The 18,823-nt window shown below is 38.3% G+C and overlaps 1 protein-coding gene across 3 annotated transcripts in view; it reads right to left on the bottom strand.

Annotated features, from left to right (window-relative positions):
- Nucleotides 1–1,196: 1,196 nt before the first annotated feature.
- arhgap4a (Rho GTPase activating protein 4a) overlaps nucleotides 1,197–18,823 on the bottom strand; it is a 27,967-nt gene continuing 10,340 nt past the window's right edge. For 2 of the 3 annotated variants that reach the window (XM_053642981.1, XM_053642982.1), the window contains exons 6-24: nucleotides 18,726–18,823; nucleotides 17,301–17,429; nucleotides 15,110–15,331; nucleotides 14,909–15,010; nucleotides 14,590–14,763; nucleotides 14,405–14,489; nucleotides 14,209–14,236; nucleotides 12,873–12,969; nucleotides 11,884–11,944; nucleotides 10,646–10,723; nucleotides 10,437–10,565; nucleotides 10,012–10,117; nucleotides 9,670–9,894; nucleotides 9,497–9,561; nucleotides 6,702–6,870; nucleotides 5,362–5,445; nucleotides 4,020–4,142; nucleotides 1,870–1,933; nucleotides 1,197–1,783 (exon numbers count right to left, since the gene is read on the bottom strand). The exon at nucleotides 18,726–18,823 is cut by the window's right edge and continues 31 nt beyond it. In XM_053642981.1, the coding sequence (XP_053498956.1) occupies nucleotides 1,598–1,783; nucleotides 1,870–1,933; nucleotides 4,020–4,142; nucleotides 5,362–5,445; nucleotides 6,702–6,870; nucleotides 9,497–9,561; nucleotides 9,670–9,894; nucleotides 10,012–10,117; nucleotides 10,437–10,565; nucleotides 10,646–10,723; nucleotides 11,884–11,944; nucleotides 12,873–12,969; nucleotides 14,209–14,236; nucleotides 14,405–14,489; nucleotides 14,590–14,763; nucleotides 14,909–15,010; nucleotides 15,110–15,331; nucleotides 17,301–17,429; nucleotides 18,726–18,823 (2,225 nt within the window). In that variant the 3' untranslated portion in view covers nucleotides 1,197–1,597. The remainder of the gene's footprint in view (nucleotides 1,784–1,869; nucleotides 1,934–4,019; nucleotides 4,143–5,361; nucleotides 5,446–6,701; nucleotides 6,871–9,496; nucleotides 9,562–9,669; nucleotides 9,895–10,011; nucleotides 10,118–10,436; nucleotides 10,566–10,645; nucleotides 10,724–11,883; nucleotides 11,945–12,872; nucleotides 12,970–14,208; nucleotides 14,237–14,404; nucleotides 14,490–14,589; nucleotides 14,764–14,908; nucleotides 15,011–15,109; nucleotides 15,332–17,300; nucleotides 17,430–18,725) is intronic. The other variant, XM_053642983.1, reaches the window with a different exon arrangement.

The following is an 18,823-nucleotide window of genomic DNA, read 5'->3' as shown; positions in this document are numbered from 1 at the left end:
TAATAATATACTCATACAAATTTCAGCCTGTTTTAAATATAGTTAAGTACATTTCTTTTTCACTAGATGTATAGATCCAACAAGGCTGAATGAAGTTCGTTTCTTAAATGCAGCTTCTCATTTGAATTCAAGAAAATGGTCCAAACAAGCATTTCACCAAAACTTGCTGCAGATGGAGACAGCGAACAGTCCCGAGCCTGCTCCCTAAATTGCTGCTGTGGCCTCCACTAGACCTCAGTGAAGTTTTATTAGATTTGCTGCTTCTTTTCTGTTTGAAAAATAGTGCAAGAATGCATAATACACTGTACAGAGAAAAAGGCGTGTGACTAGATTCCAAAAAACACTACAGCTAGCTATTTGATAAACTCACCTGGCCCTTACAGGAGAAAGAAAAAAAAACCCCACCTGATCACAAAAGCTTCCTTCAGGTTGGAAATGCAGGGACACATTTAATGCCAAAGGGAGGACTATAAGATTGCAGTTTGGCAATCAAGAATCCTGTGGTATGTCTAAGTGAAACAAAGAAACTTTGTAGAGACCAAATCTGTAGAGAGCTGTGTGACCATTAAAAAAACCCCCGAACAAACCCAAATTCCAAAAATGTGTATTTAAAAGGTGCAGATGGAAAGCCACCACCAAAGGGGGAAAAAATCATTGTGGAAGTTTTATAACCAAAGTCGGGGGAAAAAACACAAATTAATTTGGTATTTGGTCAAATATGCAATACTCAGTGTGAGTGCTGAAAGAATCGGGTTTGGTAACATTAATTACACCAAGATCCTAAACCATTTAATTTTACACAGTAAACTGAGCATTGAACAATAAATAAAATTATGACATTCCGTTATAATATACAGTAACAGTATATATATATATACATATATATATATATATATATATATATATATATATATATATATATATGTATATATATATATATATATGTGTGTGTGTGTGTGTGTGTGTGTATATGTTTTAATTAGCTCACAAAATGAAGTAAATAATTCATTGACAGTGGTGCTAGAAGTATTTTGTGTGAGTTATGTATAGTGCAAGTGTTTAACCGTCTCATCTACAACTATTAATACAAAATGTTCAAAAGAAATACTCAGTGGATTAATAAATACAGTGAATTTAAATAAACTGGGGGTATTTTATGACACTTTACATTGAAAGAAGATGCTCACAGGTTCACATATGTTGTACTTTTTTTTTTTATTGCAAAACACCAAACATCTGTAGACTGTTCTGCACAATTTGGAAAATAAATAGCCAAAGCAAATAAATTACTACTTAAGCTGAGTGAACTGAATTAGGCCACTGAGGATTTGATGAAAACAAGCATAAATTAGGAAGTTACCGCAGTGCTATCGTCATGTAACATGATCATAGACTAGTCCGAGAAATCGTCTGCACTGCATTTATCAAGGGATTAAAAAAATAAATATCATGAGGAACTACATCAGAACCACAGATTACCATGCCATTACAGGAACACGTATTTAAGTTCTCTTTTTTTGTTTGTAGTAACAGACCTCTTGTGCACGTCTCTTCTCATCAGTCTCACTGTGTCTCAAGATTTCATTCCTCTCATTTCTCAGTTCATCTGTTCAGATGATTTAAAATAGCCTTTTCCTTTCTGCGGGGTCATTCCTCTCTTGTTAAAGGTTTGCGTGGAGCCTGAGGGATACGAGGGTGGGACAGAAGATGAAGAGACCTGCTCCTGCTGTTGCTGGCGAATGAGAAGCTCCTTGAAGACAGAGTTCATCTGTTGACACACCTCCTGCAAGAGCACATTATTTTCCATCAGTTATCCTTCCAGCAGAAAATGGTCAGCAAATGAACGGATTCAGAAAGACGTTTCCTAACCTTGTCCACCGATAGTTTGGCGTCCTCTCTTTCGCTGTCCGCTGCAGTCCTTCTTATCTGGATGCTGGTAAAGGGACAGATAAATGTTTGGGCAGTTTGTCTATAGCTAAGCATGAACTACATTTACTCTCATTCATTACTGTACTGAATTAATTCATTGTAACATACTTTTTTTTTTTTTTGGAGTATAATTAAATCACAGACTTTTACTTGAGTATTTTTTTTCCATTAGATTTTTTTTGGCAATGTTTCAGAGTAAAACAAAAATAATACAGACTCTAAGAGTGTAAGATAATAATAATAATAATTTTTTAAAAAAATAGACAGTATGTGCACATTTTCAATAATAAAATTTTGAGACCCGATCAAAATAAAGCAGCTTCCTGATTAAAATCTACACTTCAGGTGCCAAATGCTTAGATAGTGGCAGCGATGTCTGAGACAGTGGAGACAGCATCTCTGACCCAATCTTTTTTAACATAAGGACCTGGCCCAATTTCTAACATAACGATAATTAGCTGCGAGTTCTGCAAGCCAAAACTCGTAGCGACATCAGTATTTCACAGCTCAACATCCACCCTGTGAAAACGTCTATAGGTAAGACATGAGCTAGCTGAATGCGCTGGACTAGCTTCCTAGATCTTTTGATGTTTTACAATACGAAAGCTCTGTATTAAACTTAAGATGTCACTTCGGTATTCGGTAGCGATTGTCGTGTTAAATATATCTAAGTGCTGCTACAGCCTATAGGAATCACTCAGGATAATGAGGAACTAACTATGAAGCTCGAAACTAGCATGATGTGCTAGCTGCATAGCAAACCTAGCAAGTTACTGGATCCCCAACAGCATTTGGCTAAGTTAGCTAGCCAGCTAACGCTACCTTGCTTTATATACAGTAATAAGGTGGTGGCGGTGGTGTTCACTTCAGCATCCGAGAACATTTTCGGATTAGTCGTGTCAAATCTATTCAATTCAATTGAATTTTATTTGTGTAGCACTTTTAACAATGGACATTGTCTCAAAGCAGCTTTACAGAAACATATAAACACAGGAGACAGATTTTAAGATACAAATCTAGACACATAAAAGTAATTACTCAAGTAATTTTTTTTAACCAAATGACTTATTTACGCTTACCAGAATCAATTTCTTGATCACTACTTTTACTCAACTGATTTACATGTAGTGTACTCTTTTTTTCCACCACTGCCTACAGTGCACCAATATTTGAGACATCATCATTTAATCTCGGAGTTAGAAACGTGTGTAATAGGGTTGCATGGCATGCCGGTACTACGGTAGTATTGGGCTACCAAAGTTTCAAAATACTGCCGATACCGCTGTATTTTTTAAACGGTAGTATAGTCGCTAAAATGACACATCCCACTGATTTTGCTGAATACACAAAGGTTAGTACACTTCATTTAATCATTATATCAGTAATTAATCAGTAATTAATCATTTAAAGTCTCTACTTTAATCTCGAAAGATTTCCTGTTTGCTACCGAGCGAGCTAACATTACGCTAACCGCTGCGTGTAAATACTAAAATTAGCCATGTTTGCTAGTAAGCGAGCTAATGTTGCGTTAAATGCTGTGTGTAAATAATAAGATTAGCCATGTTTGCTAGTAAGCGAGCTAAGGTTACGTTAAATGCTGTGTGTAAATAATAAGATTAGCCATGTTTGCTAGTAAGCGAGCTAAGGTTACGTTAAATGCTGTGTGTAAATAATAAGATTAGCCATGTTTGCTAGTAAGCGAGCTAAGGTTACGTTAAATGCTGTGTGTAAATAATAAGATTAGCCATGTTTGCTAGTAAGCGAGCTAAGGTTACGTTAAATGCTGTGTGTAAATAATAAGATTAGCCATGTTTGCTAGTAAGCGAGCTAAGGTTACGTTAAATGCTGTGTGTAAATAATAAGATTAGCCATGTTTGCTAGTAAGCGAGCTAAGGTTACATTAAATGCTGTGTGTAAATAATAAGATTAGCCATGTTTGCTAGTAAGCGAGCTAACGTTACGCTAACCGCTGTGCATGTATTTCTGTAAATTTGGTTCATTTGGTTCATCGTGACACTTCAGCTGGTATACATAAGATATGTGTATGGTATCATGACAACCATAGTGTGAAAAGCGTGTCGATTGCATACTCTGTTTTTCGTAAAGCCCTCGGAGAAGTGCTCAAGAGTTGCGCTGTGGGTAACTGTAAGGAAATCTTCCCCGCAATAGCTTGGCTGGAACCGAGCCCTGACTTGTCACTGAACACTTTGATCCTAGGAAATGAACATAACGCAGAGAAGCAACGGCATCAAACAAAGACACATTTCTAACCTATTTTCATTCTTGATTTTCAAACCCTTGCTAGTGTAACTCATGGAGATTGTGCACAAAAAAATGTTTAAACAGAATGAAAATGGTGTAAACAGCAATAACACACAGCTGTAGATTTCGATCCCTAATGAGCAAGAAAGGAAGAAATCGTGAGAGGAAACCAGACTCAAAAGGGAAGTGATGTTGGATAGCGGGATTATAAATCCTTCTAGTTTACAGTTACACTTGTAGTAGAGATGCACCGATGTATCGGCCAGTAAAGGCTATTTGTTACGCTATCGGCCGATAGTTTAAAAACATCCGATGATCAGGGCCGATTATATCCTGTCAATCAAAAGAGGGCGGGAAAACACATGGATTTCGTGCGGTGTGTAAAGATGTCGTCTCTCGTGTGGAATGACGACAAAACTGCAGTTTGTAATCTCTGTAATCTCTGCACTGATCAAATTTTACACCGGAAGTAAGCAGCAGTGAAGCGGGAGTTCCAGCGCCAAGTCAAATAATTTTTTTGACGCGCTGCTCGCGCTGAATTAAAGGGCCAGTACACCGTTTAAAGATTTAAATGAAGATGAGTTGACAAAAAAAGGATATATTGCACAGAACAATATATTAGTAGAGTAGTATATTTCATATCCAGTTAATGTTAATATATAAAAAAGTTGATATTATGTATGACCAGTTTGATGTTCAGTGATGAAGTAGAAATGCTTTTGTGTTTGGAGAGTGAATGTGAGACTAACAGGAGGTTTTTTTTTTTTATAATTCAGTCAGTGTTAATATGAATGAATAACATTCAATAAGTTAATAATCTTACTTTAATCTTCAGAATTGAGTTCATGTGTTAATGTTAGAGTAATGTGTTTTGTGTTTATGAGACCAGTTACTGTGAAAAAACTTGTTGAAATGGAGAGAATAAAGTTTTTATTTGCATTTCTTTCAGAATTGTGGAATGAAATATTATTCGTTTATAAGAAGGCATAAAAGGCAGAACTATCGGTATCGGTATCGGTATCGGCCGATATCACTCTGAATAACCGCTTATCGGTATCGGCTGAGAGATTTAGTATCGGTGCATCTCTAACTTGTAGAAGGGTACCATTCATTAACATTGTTATGATTGTAGACTATAGAAGGTGACTCTTCTGTGATTTTTCCTTTTACCGTGTTTGTGTCGGCCCGGTTGGCTGATCCTCTCCCTGGCTTCCACTGTTGCGTATTTCTTTGTGCTCCTGCCCTCCCTCCATGCTGCAGGATAAAAAAATGTGAAGCAAGGATACAAAGGGACAGGTTATTTAGTGTGATGATTGTTGTTCCTCTCTGTCACTCATGCCTCCGCTACCTCTGCACACTACTACACACTGGTCACCTCACTGACAGCTCAAGGACAGTCGTGGACAACCTCTTCACATGTTTCTGTCACTTTTGGGCATGTTGCACTATTCCTAAGAACACTATTACTACAGGGTGTCCCAAAAGTCTCTATACGTAGGAGAAAGTAACACTTTTTAGCAAAATATTGTGCAAAATTTTTTACTCACAGCGCTGTGAAAAAAGTATTTGCCCCCCCCCCATCCTGAATTCTTCTGTTTTTGTTTATATCTCATACTAAATAGTTTTAGATCTTCAAATGAAATACAACATAAAACAAAGGCAACCTGAGTAACCTGAGTCTTTCCCATAATGTTGCTGAGCATAGACCTGACCAACTGAAGCAACCCCAGATCATAACACTGCCTCCAGAGGTTTGTACAGTAGGCACTCTGCATGATGGGTGCATCGCTTCATGTATTTCCCTTCTTTCTCGGATGCACAAATCGCTTTGGAATGGGGTAAATCAAGGACTCCTCAAACCACATGACCTTTTTCCATTGCTCCACAATCCGATCTTTATGCTCCCTAGCAAATTGAAGTCGTTTTTATCTGATTAGACCGCACAGCTGTTTAGTTCCAATCCTGTAAATCTCATTGTGCATGTAGAAATGCTCTTACTTTCACTATTAAACACAGCCGTGAGTTATACTGTGGGGTTTTTTTTTACGATGCGACTTCACCAAGCGTTTTAAACATCTCCGATCACGATCGTTCAAGATTTTGGACGTTCATGTTTTCCGACTACATTTCTTCCTCAAAGGTGACAGTTCACCACTCTCGTTCCAGGTTTTAATAGTGCGTTGGACAGTTTTTAACCCAACTCCAGGGATTTCAGCAATCTCCTCCAGGGATTTCTTTGCTCGATGCAGGCCAATAATTTACCCCTTCTGAAATACAGTAACATCTTTTCCACGACCATGGGGATACGTCTTCCGACATGATTGTTTAATAAACGAGAAGCTACACACTGCATCAGTTAGGGTTAAAAGAATTGTTGCCAGCTGACACATTAATCACTGCATTAATGATCCAATCACTAGAACATTATCACACAAATCCTGTCGCCTTGACTACTAGACTCTTACCAGAAAAGGATCATCTGAGTATAATCTCCTGTGTGGATGACTCACCTCGACACACTGATGTATTTATTCGGGATAAGCCCCTTAGAGCCGTCTATTTCTCCTCTCCACCATTCAGAAGAGGCTCTGCTGTAAAGGCGGACACGCCCACCCTGTTTGAAGGACAGCTCAGTTGAGGAACGGGCCGTGTAGTCGAACAAGGCCACTCCTTCCAGCTCTGCACAGAAAAGTTAGAAATGTTCCCGACATACAATCAGTTCTAAAAGTCGACTGTTAAGAACTGTTTAAACGTTTTAATAGGTCAATTTTTTTTTTGTCTACATATAAACGCTTTTTTTTTAAATGATGAACTATGCTAGCTAAATAGATTTTTTTTTTTTTTTTTAAATTGAGACGTTAAATAGAATGATAAAATAGTTAGTTATATCACAGATTTATTGAATGCTTGATTCTGATTGGTCAGAAGGTGTTGATTAATCTTCTGTAACATTTATTAAAATGCTTTGACATTTTATATGAAGTGCTCATTCTGATACATTTCAATAGTAACAACTTACACAGGGACTTATAAGACTGATTCTCCACGTAAATGTTTTTTTTTTTTTTAATCCTGTGTAATTATTGAAATGGTAAAGCCCTTTGTAACATAACGAGCTTAATTTTTTGCAGTATTAATTCAAGAGAGAGAAATAAATACGATGCTGGTGGGGGAATGACTGTTTATAATTGTTTATAGTAATTGATAACAGGAACTAAATTAAATGGATAAAACGTGTGACGTGTCATTCATTCATAAATAAGAAATTGTTAGTGTAGTAAATTGCTGTGGTACAAGAAGAATAAAACGCTTTGGGACACTTTCTTTTATTCGAAAAGAATCCACTTTGTTGTGGTCATTCATCACACTACCTCAGCGACCATTATTTTCCTATAACACTACACTCTATATATTGTCCCATTACTCCATTAGAAGAAAGAATATTTCTGCATAAATATAACCTAAAACATCATCAGTCCTAAAAGTAGACAACGAGAACCCAGTTAAACAAATGAAAATTAAAAAATATTATACTTGGTCATTTATTTATTGAGGAAAATGATCCAATATTACATCTGTGAGAGGTAAAAGTATGTGAACCTCTAGGATTAGCAGTTAATTTAAAGGTGAAATTAGAGTCAGGTGTTTTCAATCAACGGGATGACGATCAGGTGTGAGTGAGTGAGCGTCGTGTTTTAATTAAAGAACAGGGATCTATCAAAATCTGATCTTCACAACACATGTTTGTGGAAGTGTATCATGGCATGAACAAAGGAGATTTCTGACGACCTCAGAAAAAGAGTTGTTGATGCTCATCAGGCTGGAAAAGTTTACAAAACCATCTCTAAAGAGTTTGGACTCCACCAATCCACATTCAGACAGATTGTGTACAAATGGAGGAAATGCAAGACCATTGTTACCCTCCTCAGGAGTGGAGACCAACAAAGATCACTCCAAGAGCAGGACGTGTAATAGTCTGTGAGGTCACAAAGGAACCAGGGTAACTTCTAAGCGACTAAAGGCGTCGCTCACATTGGCTAATGTTAATGTTCATGAGTCCAGCATCAGGAGAACACTGGACAACAATGGTGTGCATGGCAGGGTTACAAGGAGAAAGCCACTGCTCTACAAAAAGAACATTGCTGCCCATCTGCAGTTTGCTAAAGATCACATGGACAAGGCAGAAGGCTATTGCGAAAATGTTTTGTGGAGAGATGAGACCAAAATCGAACTTCGGGTTTAAATTGGAAGTGCTATATTTGGAGAAAGAAAAACACAGCATTCCAGCATAAGAACCTTATCCCATCTGTAATCCCATGCTGGTGGTAGTATCATGGTTTGGGCCAGTTTTGCTGCATCTGGGTCAGGACGACTCACCATCATTGCTGGAACAATGAATTCTGAATTAAATCAGCGAATTGTAAGGGAAAATGTCAGGACATCTGTTCATGAACTGAATCTGAAGAGAAAGTGAGTCATGCAGCAAGACAACGACCCTAAACACACAAGTCATTCTACCAAAGAACGGTTAAAGAAGAATAAAGTTAATGTTTTAGAATGGCCAAGTCAAAGTCCTACCTTAATCCAGTAAAAAAAAATGTGCAAGAACCTGAAGCAAGCAGTTCATGTGAGGAAGCCCACCTTAATCCCAGAGTTGAAGCCTCATTTGTTTAATTGAGTTCTCTTTGTCTACTTTTAAGACATCTGATGATGTTTTAGGTCATATTTATGCAGGAATATATTGAAAATTCGAACGGGTTCACAAACTTTCAAGCACCATTGTTAAGTATGATACGGGTCACATGGCAGATTTCAGTGCTTCATTTTAGCGACCTGATTGTGTTTCTTCATTAATCTTCTTCTCAATAGTACCATGGTAGTTCTTAAAGAAACTACAGTCCTGTTGAAGTGGAACTGAAAGTGAACTAGCTGCAAATACACTCAGTGCTGTTGGTGGTCAGCTTACACGTAAGAACAAAAGGGGACTTTTTAGATAGATCAGATCTCAGAGCACTTATTGCTCCTTTACCACAGCATTACATAGAAAAAAAATCATTCTTATCAAAAAATGTTTTATATATATATATATATATATATATATATATATATATATATATATATATATATATATATAATTTGACTTTATTATGTGCTTATTTGATTTGATTATACATTAGTCACACCACTAGAATAATATTTTGCATTTATTTTAATGAAAAATGATGTATGCATGGCTTGAGACATTTTATTTCAGAAAACTGTGCAGGGATTTCACAACAGGAAAAAAAAAAAAAAAAAAGCTTACCATCTTTGACTTCTTTGTTTGGAGACATGTCTGGTTCCACTTCTGACTCCTCTGTAGTAGCCTCACTGCAAACACACACACACACACACACACACACACACAATTTATGCTCATAAGTGTTTGTACATATAGTTATGTTTATGTGTCTGTGTCTGTCTATGTGGGGTTCTCACGTATCATCTGGCTCTAGCGTCATGCATGTCTCATACACAGGTCCGTCTAATTCATTCTGGTTGGGGAAGATGCTCTCATGCTGGATAATGATTGTTTTGACAAGAGCATTGATGTGCTGGAGAGTAACAGCATCTGCGTCCTCAGGCCCTCTAATCAGACTGGGTCCGAAACACACAGCCAGGTTGTAGGGCTGCATCATGTTTTCATCGCTGTATTGGGAGATACTACACACACACACACACACACACACACAGAGAGAGAGAGAGAGAGACTCAGAGTTGTGGATGACTTATTTATGTATTTAAAGGGCGTTAGACCACGACTAGTGGTTTATTACTCACTGGTGGAGGAATGCAAACAGGTATCTCATCACCACAACTACTGGAGAAGGGTAGGAAAGAATAACTGCCTTTAACTGTGCTACTTTCTCTGATTCATCTTCTATTCCTAGAAATGAAAGTAAAAGGTGACATTTATATTCAATTCAACTCAACTAGACTTCAAAAATCTGAGTCTGTACTGTAGTTTCATTTGCAAAAAAAGTTTGTCAAGTATGATATTTGTCTCAAATACGATAGCGTCCTTTAATACAAATCATAACAATCGTTTTTTTAAAAATCCGTTTTCAGACAATGATTTTGAAATGTATGTTCGAAGAATTCAGTATGCATTCTTTCATAATTCGTAATATATTTGAAATACGTGTTTTTGGGCTTGAAAATGCTCCCGGCGCTCTCATTTGTGAGACAGACAAACATTCCCTTACGTCCACACTCCATCAGTAGGTCATAGCTGTCTTTAGGAAAAAGCGGGTTTTCCATTCCTCTGAAATAGAGCTTCAGCACACAAGCCACTGAGTCCAAGTCACAAATTTCCTCAGCCAGAGGGTCGTCTCCTACAAACCGAGGCACAGAAATTTAGCCCAAACTGCATTATTAATGACCCACAGCAGTCTGAAGGAGTGAACGCACGTACCTTTCTCGAACAGGTCTCTGAGCCGATTGACCTCCAGCTGAGAGCCTGGGACTCGAAAGATGCCCTCATGGTGCAGGCCTTGTCAAAGACAGTTAGTTTTGTAAGCATTGTTAAGATATCGTGTACAGTAGGTCTTTCCAGATTAGCAGAGCAAAGAAAAAGGTGTAAAGAAAAAAGGTCTTTGGTACTGGGCACAGGCTGAATCAAGCACAGAAGATGTGATCTGGCTCTTGTAACATGCCTTCATATTGTCATAGGTCTTGCCAAATTTAAAAAAAAAAAAAAAAAAAGAAGCATACAGAAGTGTCATGAAGAAATCTTAAAGATTTCTTGGCACTGACTAAACCAAAACACATAAAGGTGAAATAAAGTTCGTTAGCGTAATCCCATAAAGAACTCTCTGACTTGGTCTACCTCCTTTGCAGCAGTAAGTCAGGGGTGTCGCTTGTGGACATTTATGAAGCCCTGGCATTGAGTTTACCATGTACCATCACCAGATTTCACAGACTGAATATTGCTAGTGTTTCTCATCCTCAATAGAGTACAACATCTGGACTTTGATTTCATAATTCTCCTCTATATATATATACTCTGAGCTATCATCATCTTCAATAAAGTATACCGAAGCACTATATATGAGTGCTGTCTGGTGTTATCTGATGTGGTGAGCTATCAGCGTGCGTTAAGAACCCTTGTGACAACTTTGACACACAGCCTCCACTAACACTGAAGGAAACCGCCCTGTCCACCATTCAGCCATACGACTACAGTTACATATGTGAGCTTACATTTTCCCACCATAAATATTAACATTATGTGAAAAATGATCACTTTGGTGGAAAATGATTATTCTGTTTATTGTAGCAACAACCAAAAAAATAAATAAATAAATAAATGGCGGAAGGATTATGGAATAAAAGGTTCTTTAGGGTAACCATCTCAACTGATATGTATCTCAACTTATAAAGGAGAGTAAGAAACCATTTTGATTGTGCGGCTCCACTGTATTGTGTAACCCAGTCTCGGAAAAACAAACAAACAAACAAACAAACAAACAAACAAAAAAAAACGGTTCTGTATTTTCAGCAGCCTTCAGAATTTACAGCCTAAAAACGATCCTGTTCTTCAGAGTCAGTTTTTGTATATGCAGATACATTTCATTTTCAAGGCATCTTCCCTGTACAGAATTTCGCAGCATGTGCCTGCACAGCACTACACATTCGTAAAAGACTGATTACCATGAAGGTTGATGAATCTGATGCAGCTCTCTACCACCAAAGGAATGGGTTCTCCAGAAGCCTGCAGAACAGAACCTGAGCTTTACAAAGGAGACAGTGCTCCAGAGAAAAATCATTAATAACACAAATGCAAGCATGCTTCTCAATATTATTTGGTGCATTTAGAGTTGTGCCCAAAAGTTTGCATACCCCATGCAGAATCTGCTAAATATCAATACTTACAAAAATAAGACGGATCATAAAAACCCCATGTTATTTTTTATTTAGTACTGTCCTGAAGAAGCTATTCCACATAGCATGTAGTCATATAACATATAGTCCACAAGACAAGATAATACAAAGTTACCCTGTTCAAAAGTTTACACACGCTTGATTATTAATACTGTGTGTCGTTACCTGGATGATCAGCGACTGCGTTTGTGTTTTGTGAGAGTTGTTCACGAGTCCCTTGTTTGTCCTGAGCAGTTAAACCGCCCACTGTTCTTCAGAAAAATCCTCCAGGTCCTGCACATTCTTTACTTTTCCAGCATCTTCTGCATATTTGAGCCCTTTCCAACAGCGAGTATATGATGTCGAGATCCATCTTTTCACACTGAGGACGACTGAGGGACTCGTACACGACTATTACATAAGGTGCAAACGTTCACTGATGCTCAAGAAGGTATTGCCCACTGTTTCTTCAGATTTTTCTGAAGAACAGTGGGCACTTTAACTGCTCAGGACAAACAAGGGACTCATGAGCAACTCTCACAAAACATAAACACAGTTGATGATCACAGTATTAATAATCAAGCGCATGCAAACTTTTGACCTGGTTCGTTTGTGTAAATTCAATTATTATTGTGTCTTGTGGACTATATGTATATCTGTTATGTGAAATAGCTTAGTCAGGACAGGATTAAATAAAAAACAACAATGCAAACTTTTGGGCACAACTCTATATGTCCAAATGTGTGCACAACAATTCTACAGCCAGACAGACAGAATACCTGGATGTAAGCGAGCAGGTCTCGAGAGAAAGCTTTCTGGCAGATCTGAGAGTCATGCTGGTTCTTCCTCTGACGGACAGACCTCCTGGAACGCATTCTGACGCGAGAAATGTAACTGTGATTAACAAGAGACTGCGGAGGAGTGGAAAATATAATGACATTTTACAAGGGCTACTGTCATACCAAGAAGTTCTGGCGAAGTACTCAATGACTCAGTAACGATTCACTGTGAATCGCTATACAGAATTGACACCAATACAACGATTCTATCCTGTAATAAAATGCCACTTCAACGGGAACAGCTATACACCTTCTAATTCAGCCAATCATGTGACAGCAGCACAATGCATAAAATCATGCAGAGCTTCAGTTATAGGGGGGAAAAAAATATGACAGGCTTTTAGAAACTGCTGATCTCCTGGGATTTTCACGCACAGCAGACTTTACACAGAATGGTGCGGAAAACAAACAAAAAAAACATCCAGTTCTACAGGCGGGAATTGTTGATGAGAGGTCAGAATGGCCAGGATTGTTTAAGTATGGTCCTGTAACACAAATAACTACTCTTTATAACCATGATGAACGGAAATGCATCTCAGAACACACAACATTTTCCAGTGTTGTCCAGTTTCAGTGCACCTATCCCCGTTGTAGGCTTAGATTCCTGTTCTTGGCTGACAGGATTGGAAACCAATGCGGTTTGCTGCTCTTGTAGCCCATTCGCCTCAAGGTGAGGCATGTTATGCTTTCTGAGACGCTTTTCTGCTCAGTCACAGTTAAAGAGTGCTTATTTGCACAGTCAGTGCAGCGGTAGCTCAGTAGTTAAAGGTTCTGGGTTACTCATCAGAAGGTCAGGAGTTCAAGCCCCAGCACTGCCAAGCTACCACTGTTGGGCCTTTGGGCAAGGCCCTTAACCCTCCATTGCTCAGTTGTATAAAATGAGATAAGTCTAAGTCGCTCCGGATAAGGGCGTCCGCCAAAATGCCGTAAATATTTGCGTTAATGTAGCCTCCTCGTCAGCGTGAACTTGGGTAATTGCATGAATGAGCAGAGATACACATGTTCCTATTAAAGTGCCCACTGAGTGTTTCTTTTTCCAAGTAAATCAAATAAATAAATTCAATTGAAAAGGAAAAATGCCTGCGTTACATTCATTGAAGAGTGTGATCCACGCAAATAAGGGTTTAATAGTTCTGTTTTGGTTTTCAACCATTAAGATAGTCACCTACACCATGAAGTAATTAATAACCTTTATTTGGAGTAATATCTTTGTCAGTCTACAGAGTTCTGTCATTGTTTCCTCCCAGTAATAATGAGAAAGGTCTTGTTTCCTTACCTGTGATGCCGACCATCCACAGTTCCAGCTGGTTATTGACAGGCATTAAAACAAACAAACAAACAAACAAACAAACAAACAAACAAAAAACCCGCTTTTAATATATACATATGTATATTTTGTTGGGATGCAAATTAGGGCTCACTTGAGTAGGTTTCTAAAGATTGTTTTTGAGAGATTTAAGCAGATATTTTACCTTTTTGTATTGCAACTTGGAGTAGGTCATGCTTTGCCTGTAGTTTCGATATTAATAAGCCGTTAATCAGATGGTCCTTAAATTTCTGTGAGTCAGAACAAAAAGACACATTTTAAAGTTCAGACAGCGACGACGGCTATGAACTAGTGCTAGAGACTTAGCACTGGCTTTGCAAAATGATTTACCGTAGAGTACGAGTTTTCTGTCTCTTGCAAATTGGATCGACGTCTTGCTTGATTGATCTTATTGTTAGACGTTTCACTGATGTTCTCTAGAGACTGGCTGTGTTCAGGCCTGAAGACATCCTCAGTGATGTACTCAATCAGGGCAGAATGAGAAAGCTGCAGCATTTTACTCAACTGTCAAGGAATAATAATAATAATAATAATAATAATAAATATATGGGTTACCAGGGTTTATACAGTACAAAAAAAATCATTTGACTGATATCTATAACGATTGTACGGATCAGAACCGTATCATGTTTGTGTTTTATGGAACTACCTCTTCATTCTCTGCAGTAACCGTGTTGAGTCTGGTCTTCAGCTGGTGGAATCGAGTATCAAGCTCACTCTTCACCTCAAAATCAGCATTCACTTCACATACCTGTACAAAACAGGAATCAAAATACACTCAAATGTGTGCTCATACACACACACACACACACACACACACACACACACACACACTCTCAGATACCAGTACCTGGTCTCCCTCGTGAGGCTGGTACTGAAATCGAAGTGGCATGCAGAAAGCCGTATCATGAGCCTGTATCAGTGTGTCTCTGTCCTGGTTCTGATCCAGACCAGAGAGTGCGTTGCCCAACTGCTGCAATCCAGAACCCAGGTTCTGGTGGGCCTGCAAGCGTCTGGACAGGTAAAACTGAAGCACTTGGGACAGGGACTGATGGAAACCTAAATCGCTGAACTAAGGGAACATGTAGAATATTAGTTGAGGAGTTCAAGCTTTCATATTAAAGCATCGGATTCAGGATCAGTGAGTAGACATACGGTAATAACGAACACAATAGACATTACAGATTAGAGGAGATTTACAGAAATCCAGGCGTAGATTTGAATCCCTATTGAGCAAGGCAGAGGTGACAATGGTGAGGAATAATTCCTGACGTGATATGAGGAAGAAACGTTAAGAGGAACCAGAGTTTTTTCTGACACCAGATAGTGAGGTTATAAATCATAACAGTTTACAGTTGTAGATAATAAAGGGAAACAATACTAAGTGTGTTGAAATGATGATCAGCATGAATACAGCGCTGTGAAACAAGTATTTCTTCTGCTTTTGTGTATATCTCCTACTAAATATCGTTTTAGATCTTCAAACGAAATACAACATAAAACAAAGGCAACCTGAGTAAATACACAATACTATTTTTTATTATTTATTCATTTTTATTGAAGCCAAAAAAAAAAAAAGGTATCCAACACCTGTCACCCATGTGAAAAACTAATTGCCCCCTTAAACTTAAAATCTGGTTGTGCCAGCTTTAGCAGTAATAACTGCAACCAAACGCTTCTGATAACTGGAGATCAGACTTTCACAGCACTGTGGTGGAATCTTCTTTGCAGAACTGCTTTAGTTCAGCCACATTGAGGGTTTTCAAGCATGAACTGTCCGTTTAAGGTCCTGCAAAGGCATCTCACTGTCAGGACTTTGACTAGGCCACTCCAAAACTTTAATTTAGCTTTTTTTGAGTCATTCAGAGGTGGACTTACTCCTAGGCTTTGGATGATTGTCTTGCTGCATAATCCAGTCGTGCTCGAGATTCTCTCAGGATTCTCCTTTAGGATTTTCTGGTAGAAAGCAGAATTCATGTTTCCATCAATTACTGCATGTTGCCCAGGCCCTGATGCAGTAAATCATCCCCACACCATCACACTGCCACCACCATGCTTCACCGTAGCCATGATGTTCTTTTTGTGGGATTCGATGTTTGGTTTACGGCAGATGTAACGGGACCCCCGTCTTCCAAACAGTTCCACTTTCAACTCCTTAATCATCAGAACATACTCCTAAAAGGTTTGAGGATCATCAAGCTGTGTTTTGGCGAAATTCAGACGAGTCTTAATGTTCTTCTGGGTCAGCAGTGGTTTTCGTCTCGCCACTCTTCCATGGACGCCATTTTTACCCAGAGTCTTTCTGATAGTGGAGTCATGAACAGTGATCTTTATTGATGCACGAGAGGTCTGTAGATCCTTTGATGTTGTCCTTGTCTCTTTTATGAATTCCTGGATGAGTCATTGCTGTGCTCATGGAGGAATTGGTAGAAGATCGGACACTTCTGGGAAGGTTCACTACTGTGATGAGTTTTTCCATTTGGAGATAACGTCTCTCACTGTGGTTCTTTGGAGTCCCAGAGCCTTTGAAATATCTTTGTAACCCTTCCCAGACTGATGTCTTTCAATCACCGTCTTCATCATTTCTGGAATTTCTTTCAACTTTGCCATAGTATGTTACTGAGTAAGATCTTTTAACCAACTTCATGCTGTTGAAAAAGTTCTATTTAAGTGTTGATGTGATTGAACAGGGTTTGCAGTAATCAGGCCTGGTTGCGTCTAATCCAGCTGAACCCCATTATCAATGCAGTTTCATAGATTTCACAAAAACAGAAGAAATCAGGAATACATTTTCACAGCACTGTATATTGTGAATAAGAGTCCTGGAATGAGTCTTTCTGAGTACAGCAGCAGTTCTTAATCACAAATTAAAATAATCTAAAATTTGACATTATCCACTGAAGTAAGAATTGAAAAGTAAACTTTCAATCCTAAAAAAACCCAAAACCCTGATTTATGTTTTTCCATTTCTTGTACTTGCGTAACTTTTCTCAACTCTTCCATGAAGTACCAGTTAAGCCATGCCAAACCAGGACACTCACGTCAATAAGGGCAGAGAGATCTTGTAGGTAATATTTGTTCATGGACGCGTTTGTAGCTTCCAGGTTGAACAGATAGTCATTGCGTGCTTTGGTGCATTTCAGCTGAGTCTCCTGTACTTTACATTGCCTCTGCACACACAAAACAAAGAAGCACAATCAATCTGCAATGGCACAAAGGTGCAAATGGCTCTCCCACGCAAACATGGGCGCAACCACACACAGACGCAACCACACACATCCGTATATACTGCCATTTAGAAAGGACAATTCATTTACGAAGTGCACACAAATGCCCCACATTACACGAGTACAAAAAAAAGGAAGATGTTTACATCTTACAACCTTTACAACAAACGCATACAAAATATAAAAATAGATCCCCATTCTAATTATGTACATTGCTTTGTAATTTCCCATTTGTTATCAATTAGCTACTGGAATATAAACTTGCTTCTGTATATAGTGTTTAGATGTCCTAGCTCTGTGTGAATTGTCCTTTTAAAGCGATTACATTTTCGAACAGTTTTCTTTCACGGTAGTTTCTTCTTTTTGGTCACGCTTGCATAAACGACAGTTCTGTATAAAGCTCGTGATATTGTTGAGATCTACTCAGGTTGTCCTATTTCAGCCAGTGAGCTCTGTAACCCCTTCAGTGTAGTAGCCGGATTCTTGCACACTTCTCTGACACGTGTCCTTCTTGCCCGAGCACTCAGTTTGGCCTGACCCTGGTAGTGTCCGGGTGGTGCCATATTTGAAATAGTTTCTTTGTTATAATGGATTTCACTGTGTGCACAACAAGGTGCAATGCTTTGCTGATGTTTTAATAACCTTCTCTATCGCTGTCCCTGCTAACATCTTCATCTTGAAGCTGCACAGCCAGTTCCTTGGTCCTCACGACAGCAGAATTGATCCGATCTGATCTGATCTGATCTCATTAGAGATATTTACAGTATTGAGCAAGCATACAAATTAGACATGGGTGGATTTAAAACGAACATCTGTTTAACCTACGTTCAAAATTAACCACGAGTCCGAATTTAGAAAGGGGAGCGAAGACTAATCAATTAGTCGTTTTTTAAAAATATATGTAATTCCGACAAGATCTAAATACGTCAATTATATTTATTTCCGTACACACAAACCGAGCAGAAACATATCCCATTCTAATATGCTTAAATCTGATACAGCAAAAAGAGAAATCATATATATATATATATATATATAAATATATATTATATACAAAACTATATATTCTATAGTGAAGTAAACAATGGATGACTCCAAGTGTAAATAATCCAGAAAGTATAACTACTCAGAAATACTACTGAAATACAGATATAGAATAGTTGTACTCTGATACTCTGGTTGTTTACGCTTTGTTGTTTGTGACAGCTTTGGGTTAAATGGAAAGAATATGAAACATACCTTTTCGATGAGTCTTTCCATTTTCTTGGCTGCGCTCAGTTTTTGTTTCTCTTCCTGTTTGGTGGCTTCTTTTAGTTTGCCCTCAGCCGACAAGTACT

The sequence above is a fragment of the Ictalurus furcatus genome, chromosome 15 (assembly GCF_023375685.1).
Source record: "Ictalurus furcatus strain D&B chromosome 15, Billie_1.0, whole genome shotgun sequence".
Lineage (NCBI taxonomy): Eukaryota > Metazoa > Chordata > Actinopteri > Siluriformes > Ictaluridae > Ictalurus > Ictalurus furcatus.
Note: the sequence above shows the minus strand (reverse complement) of the source record. Positions and strands in the feature narration are given on the sequence as shown.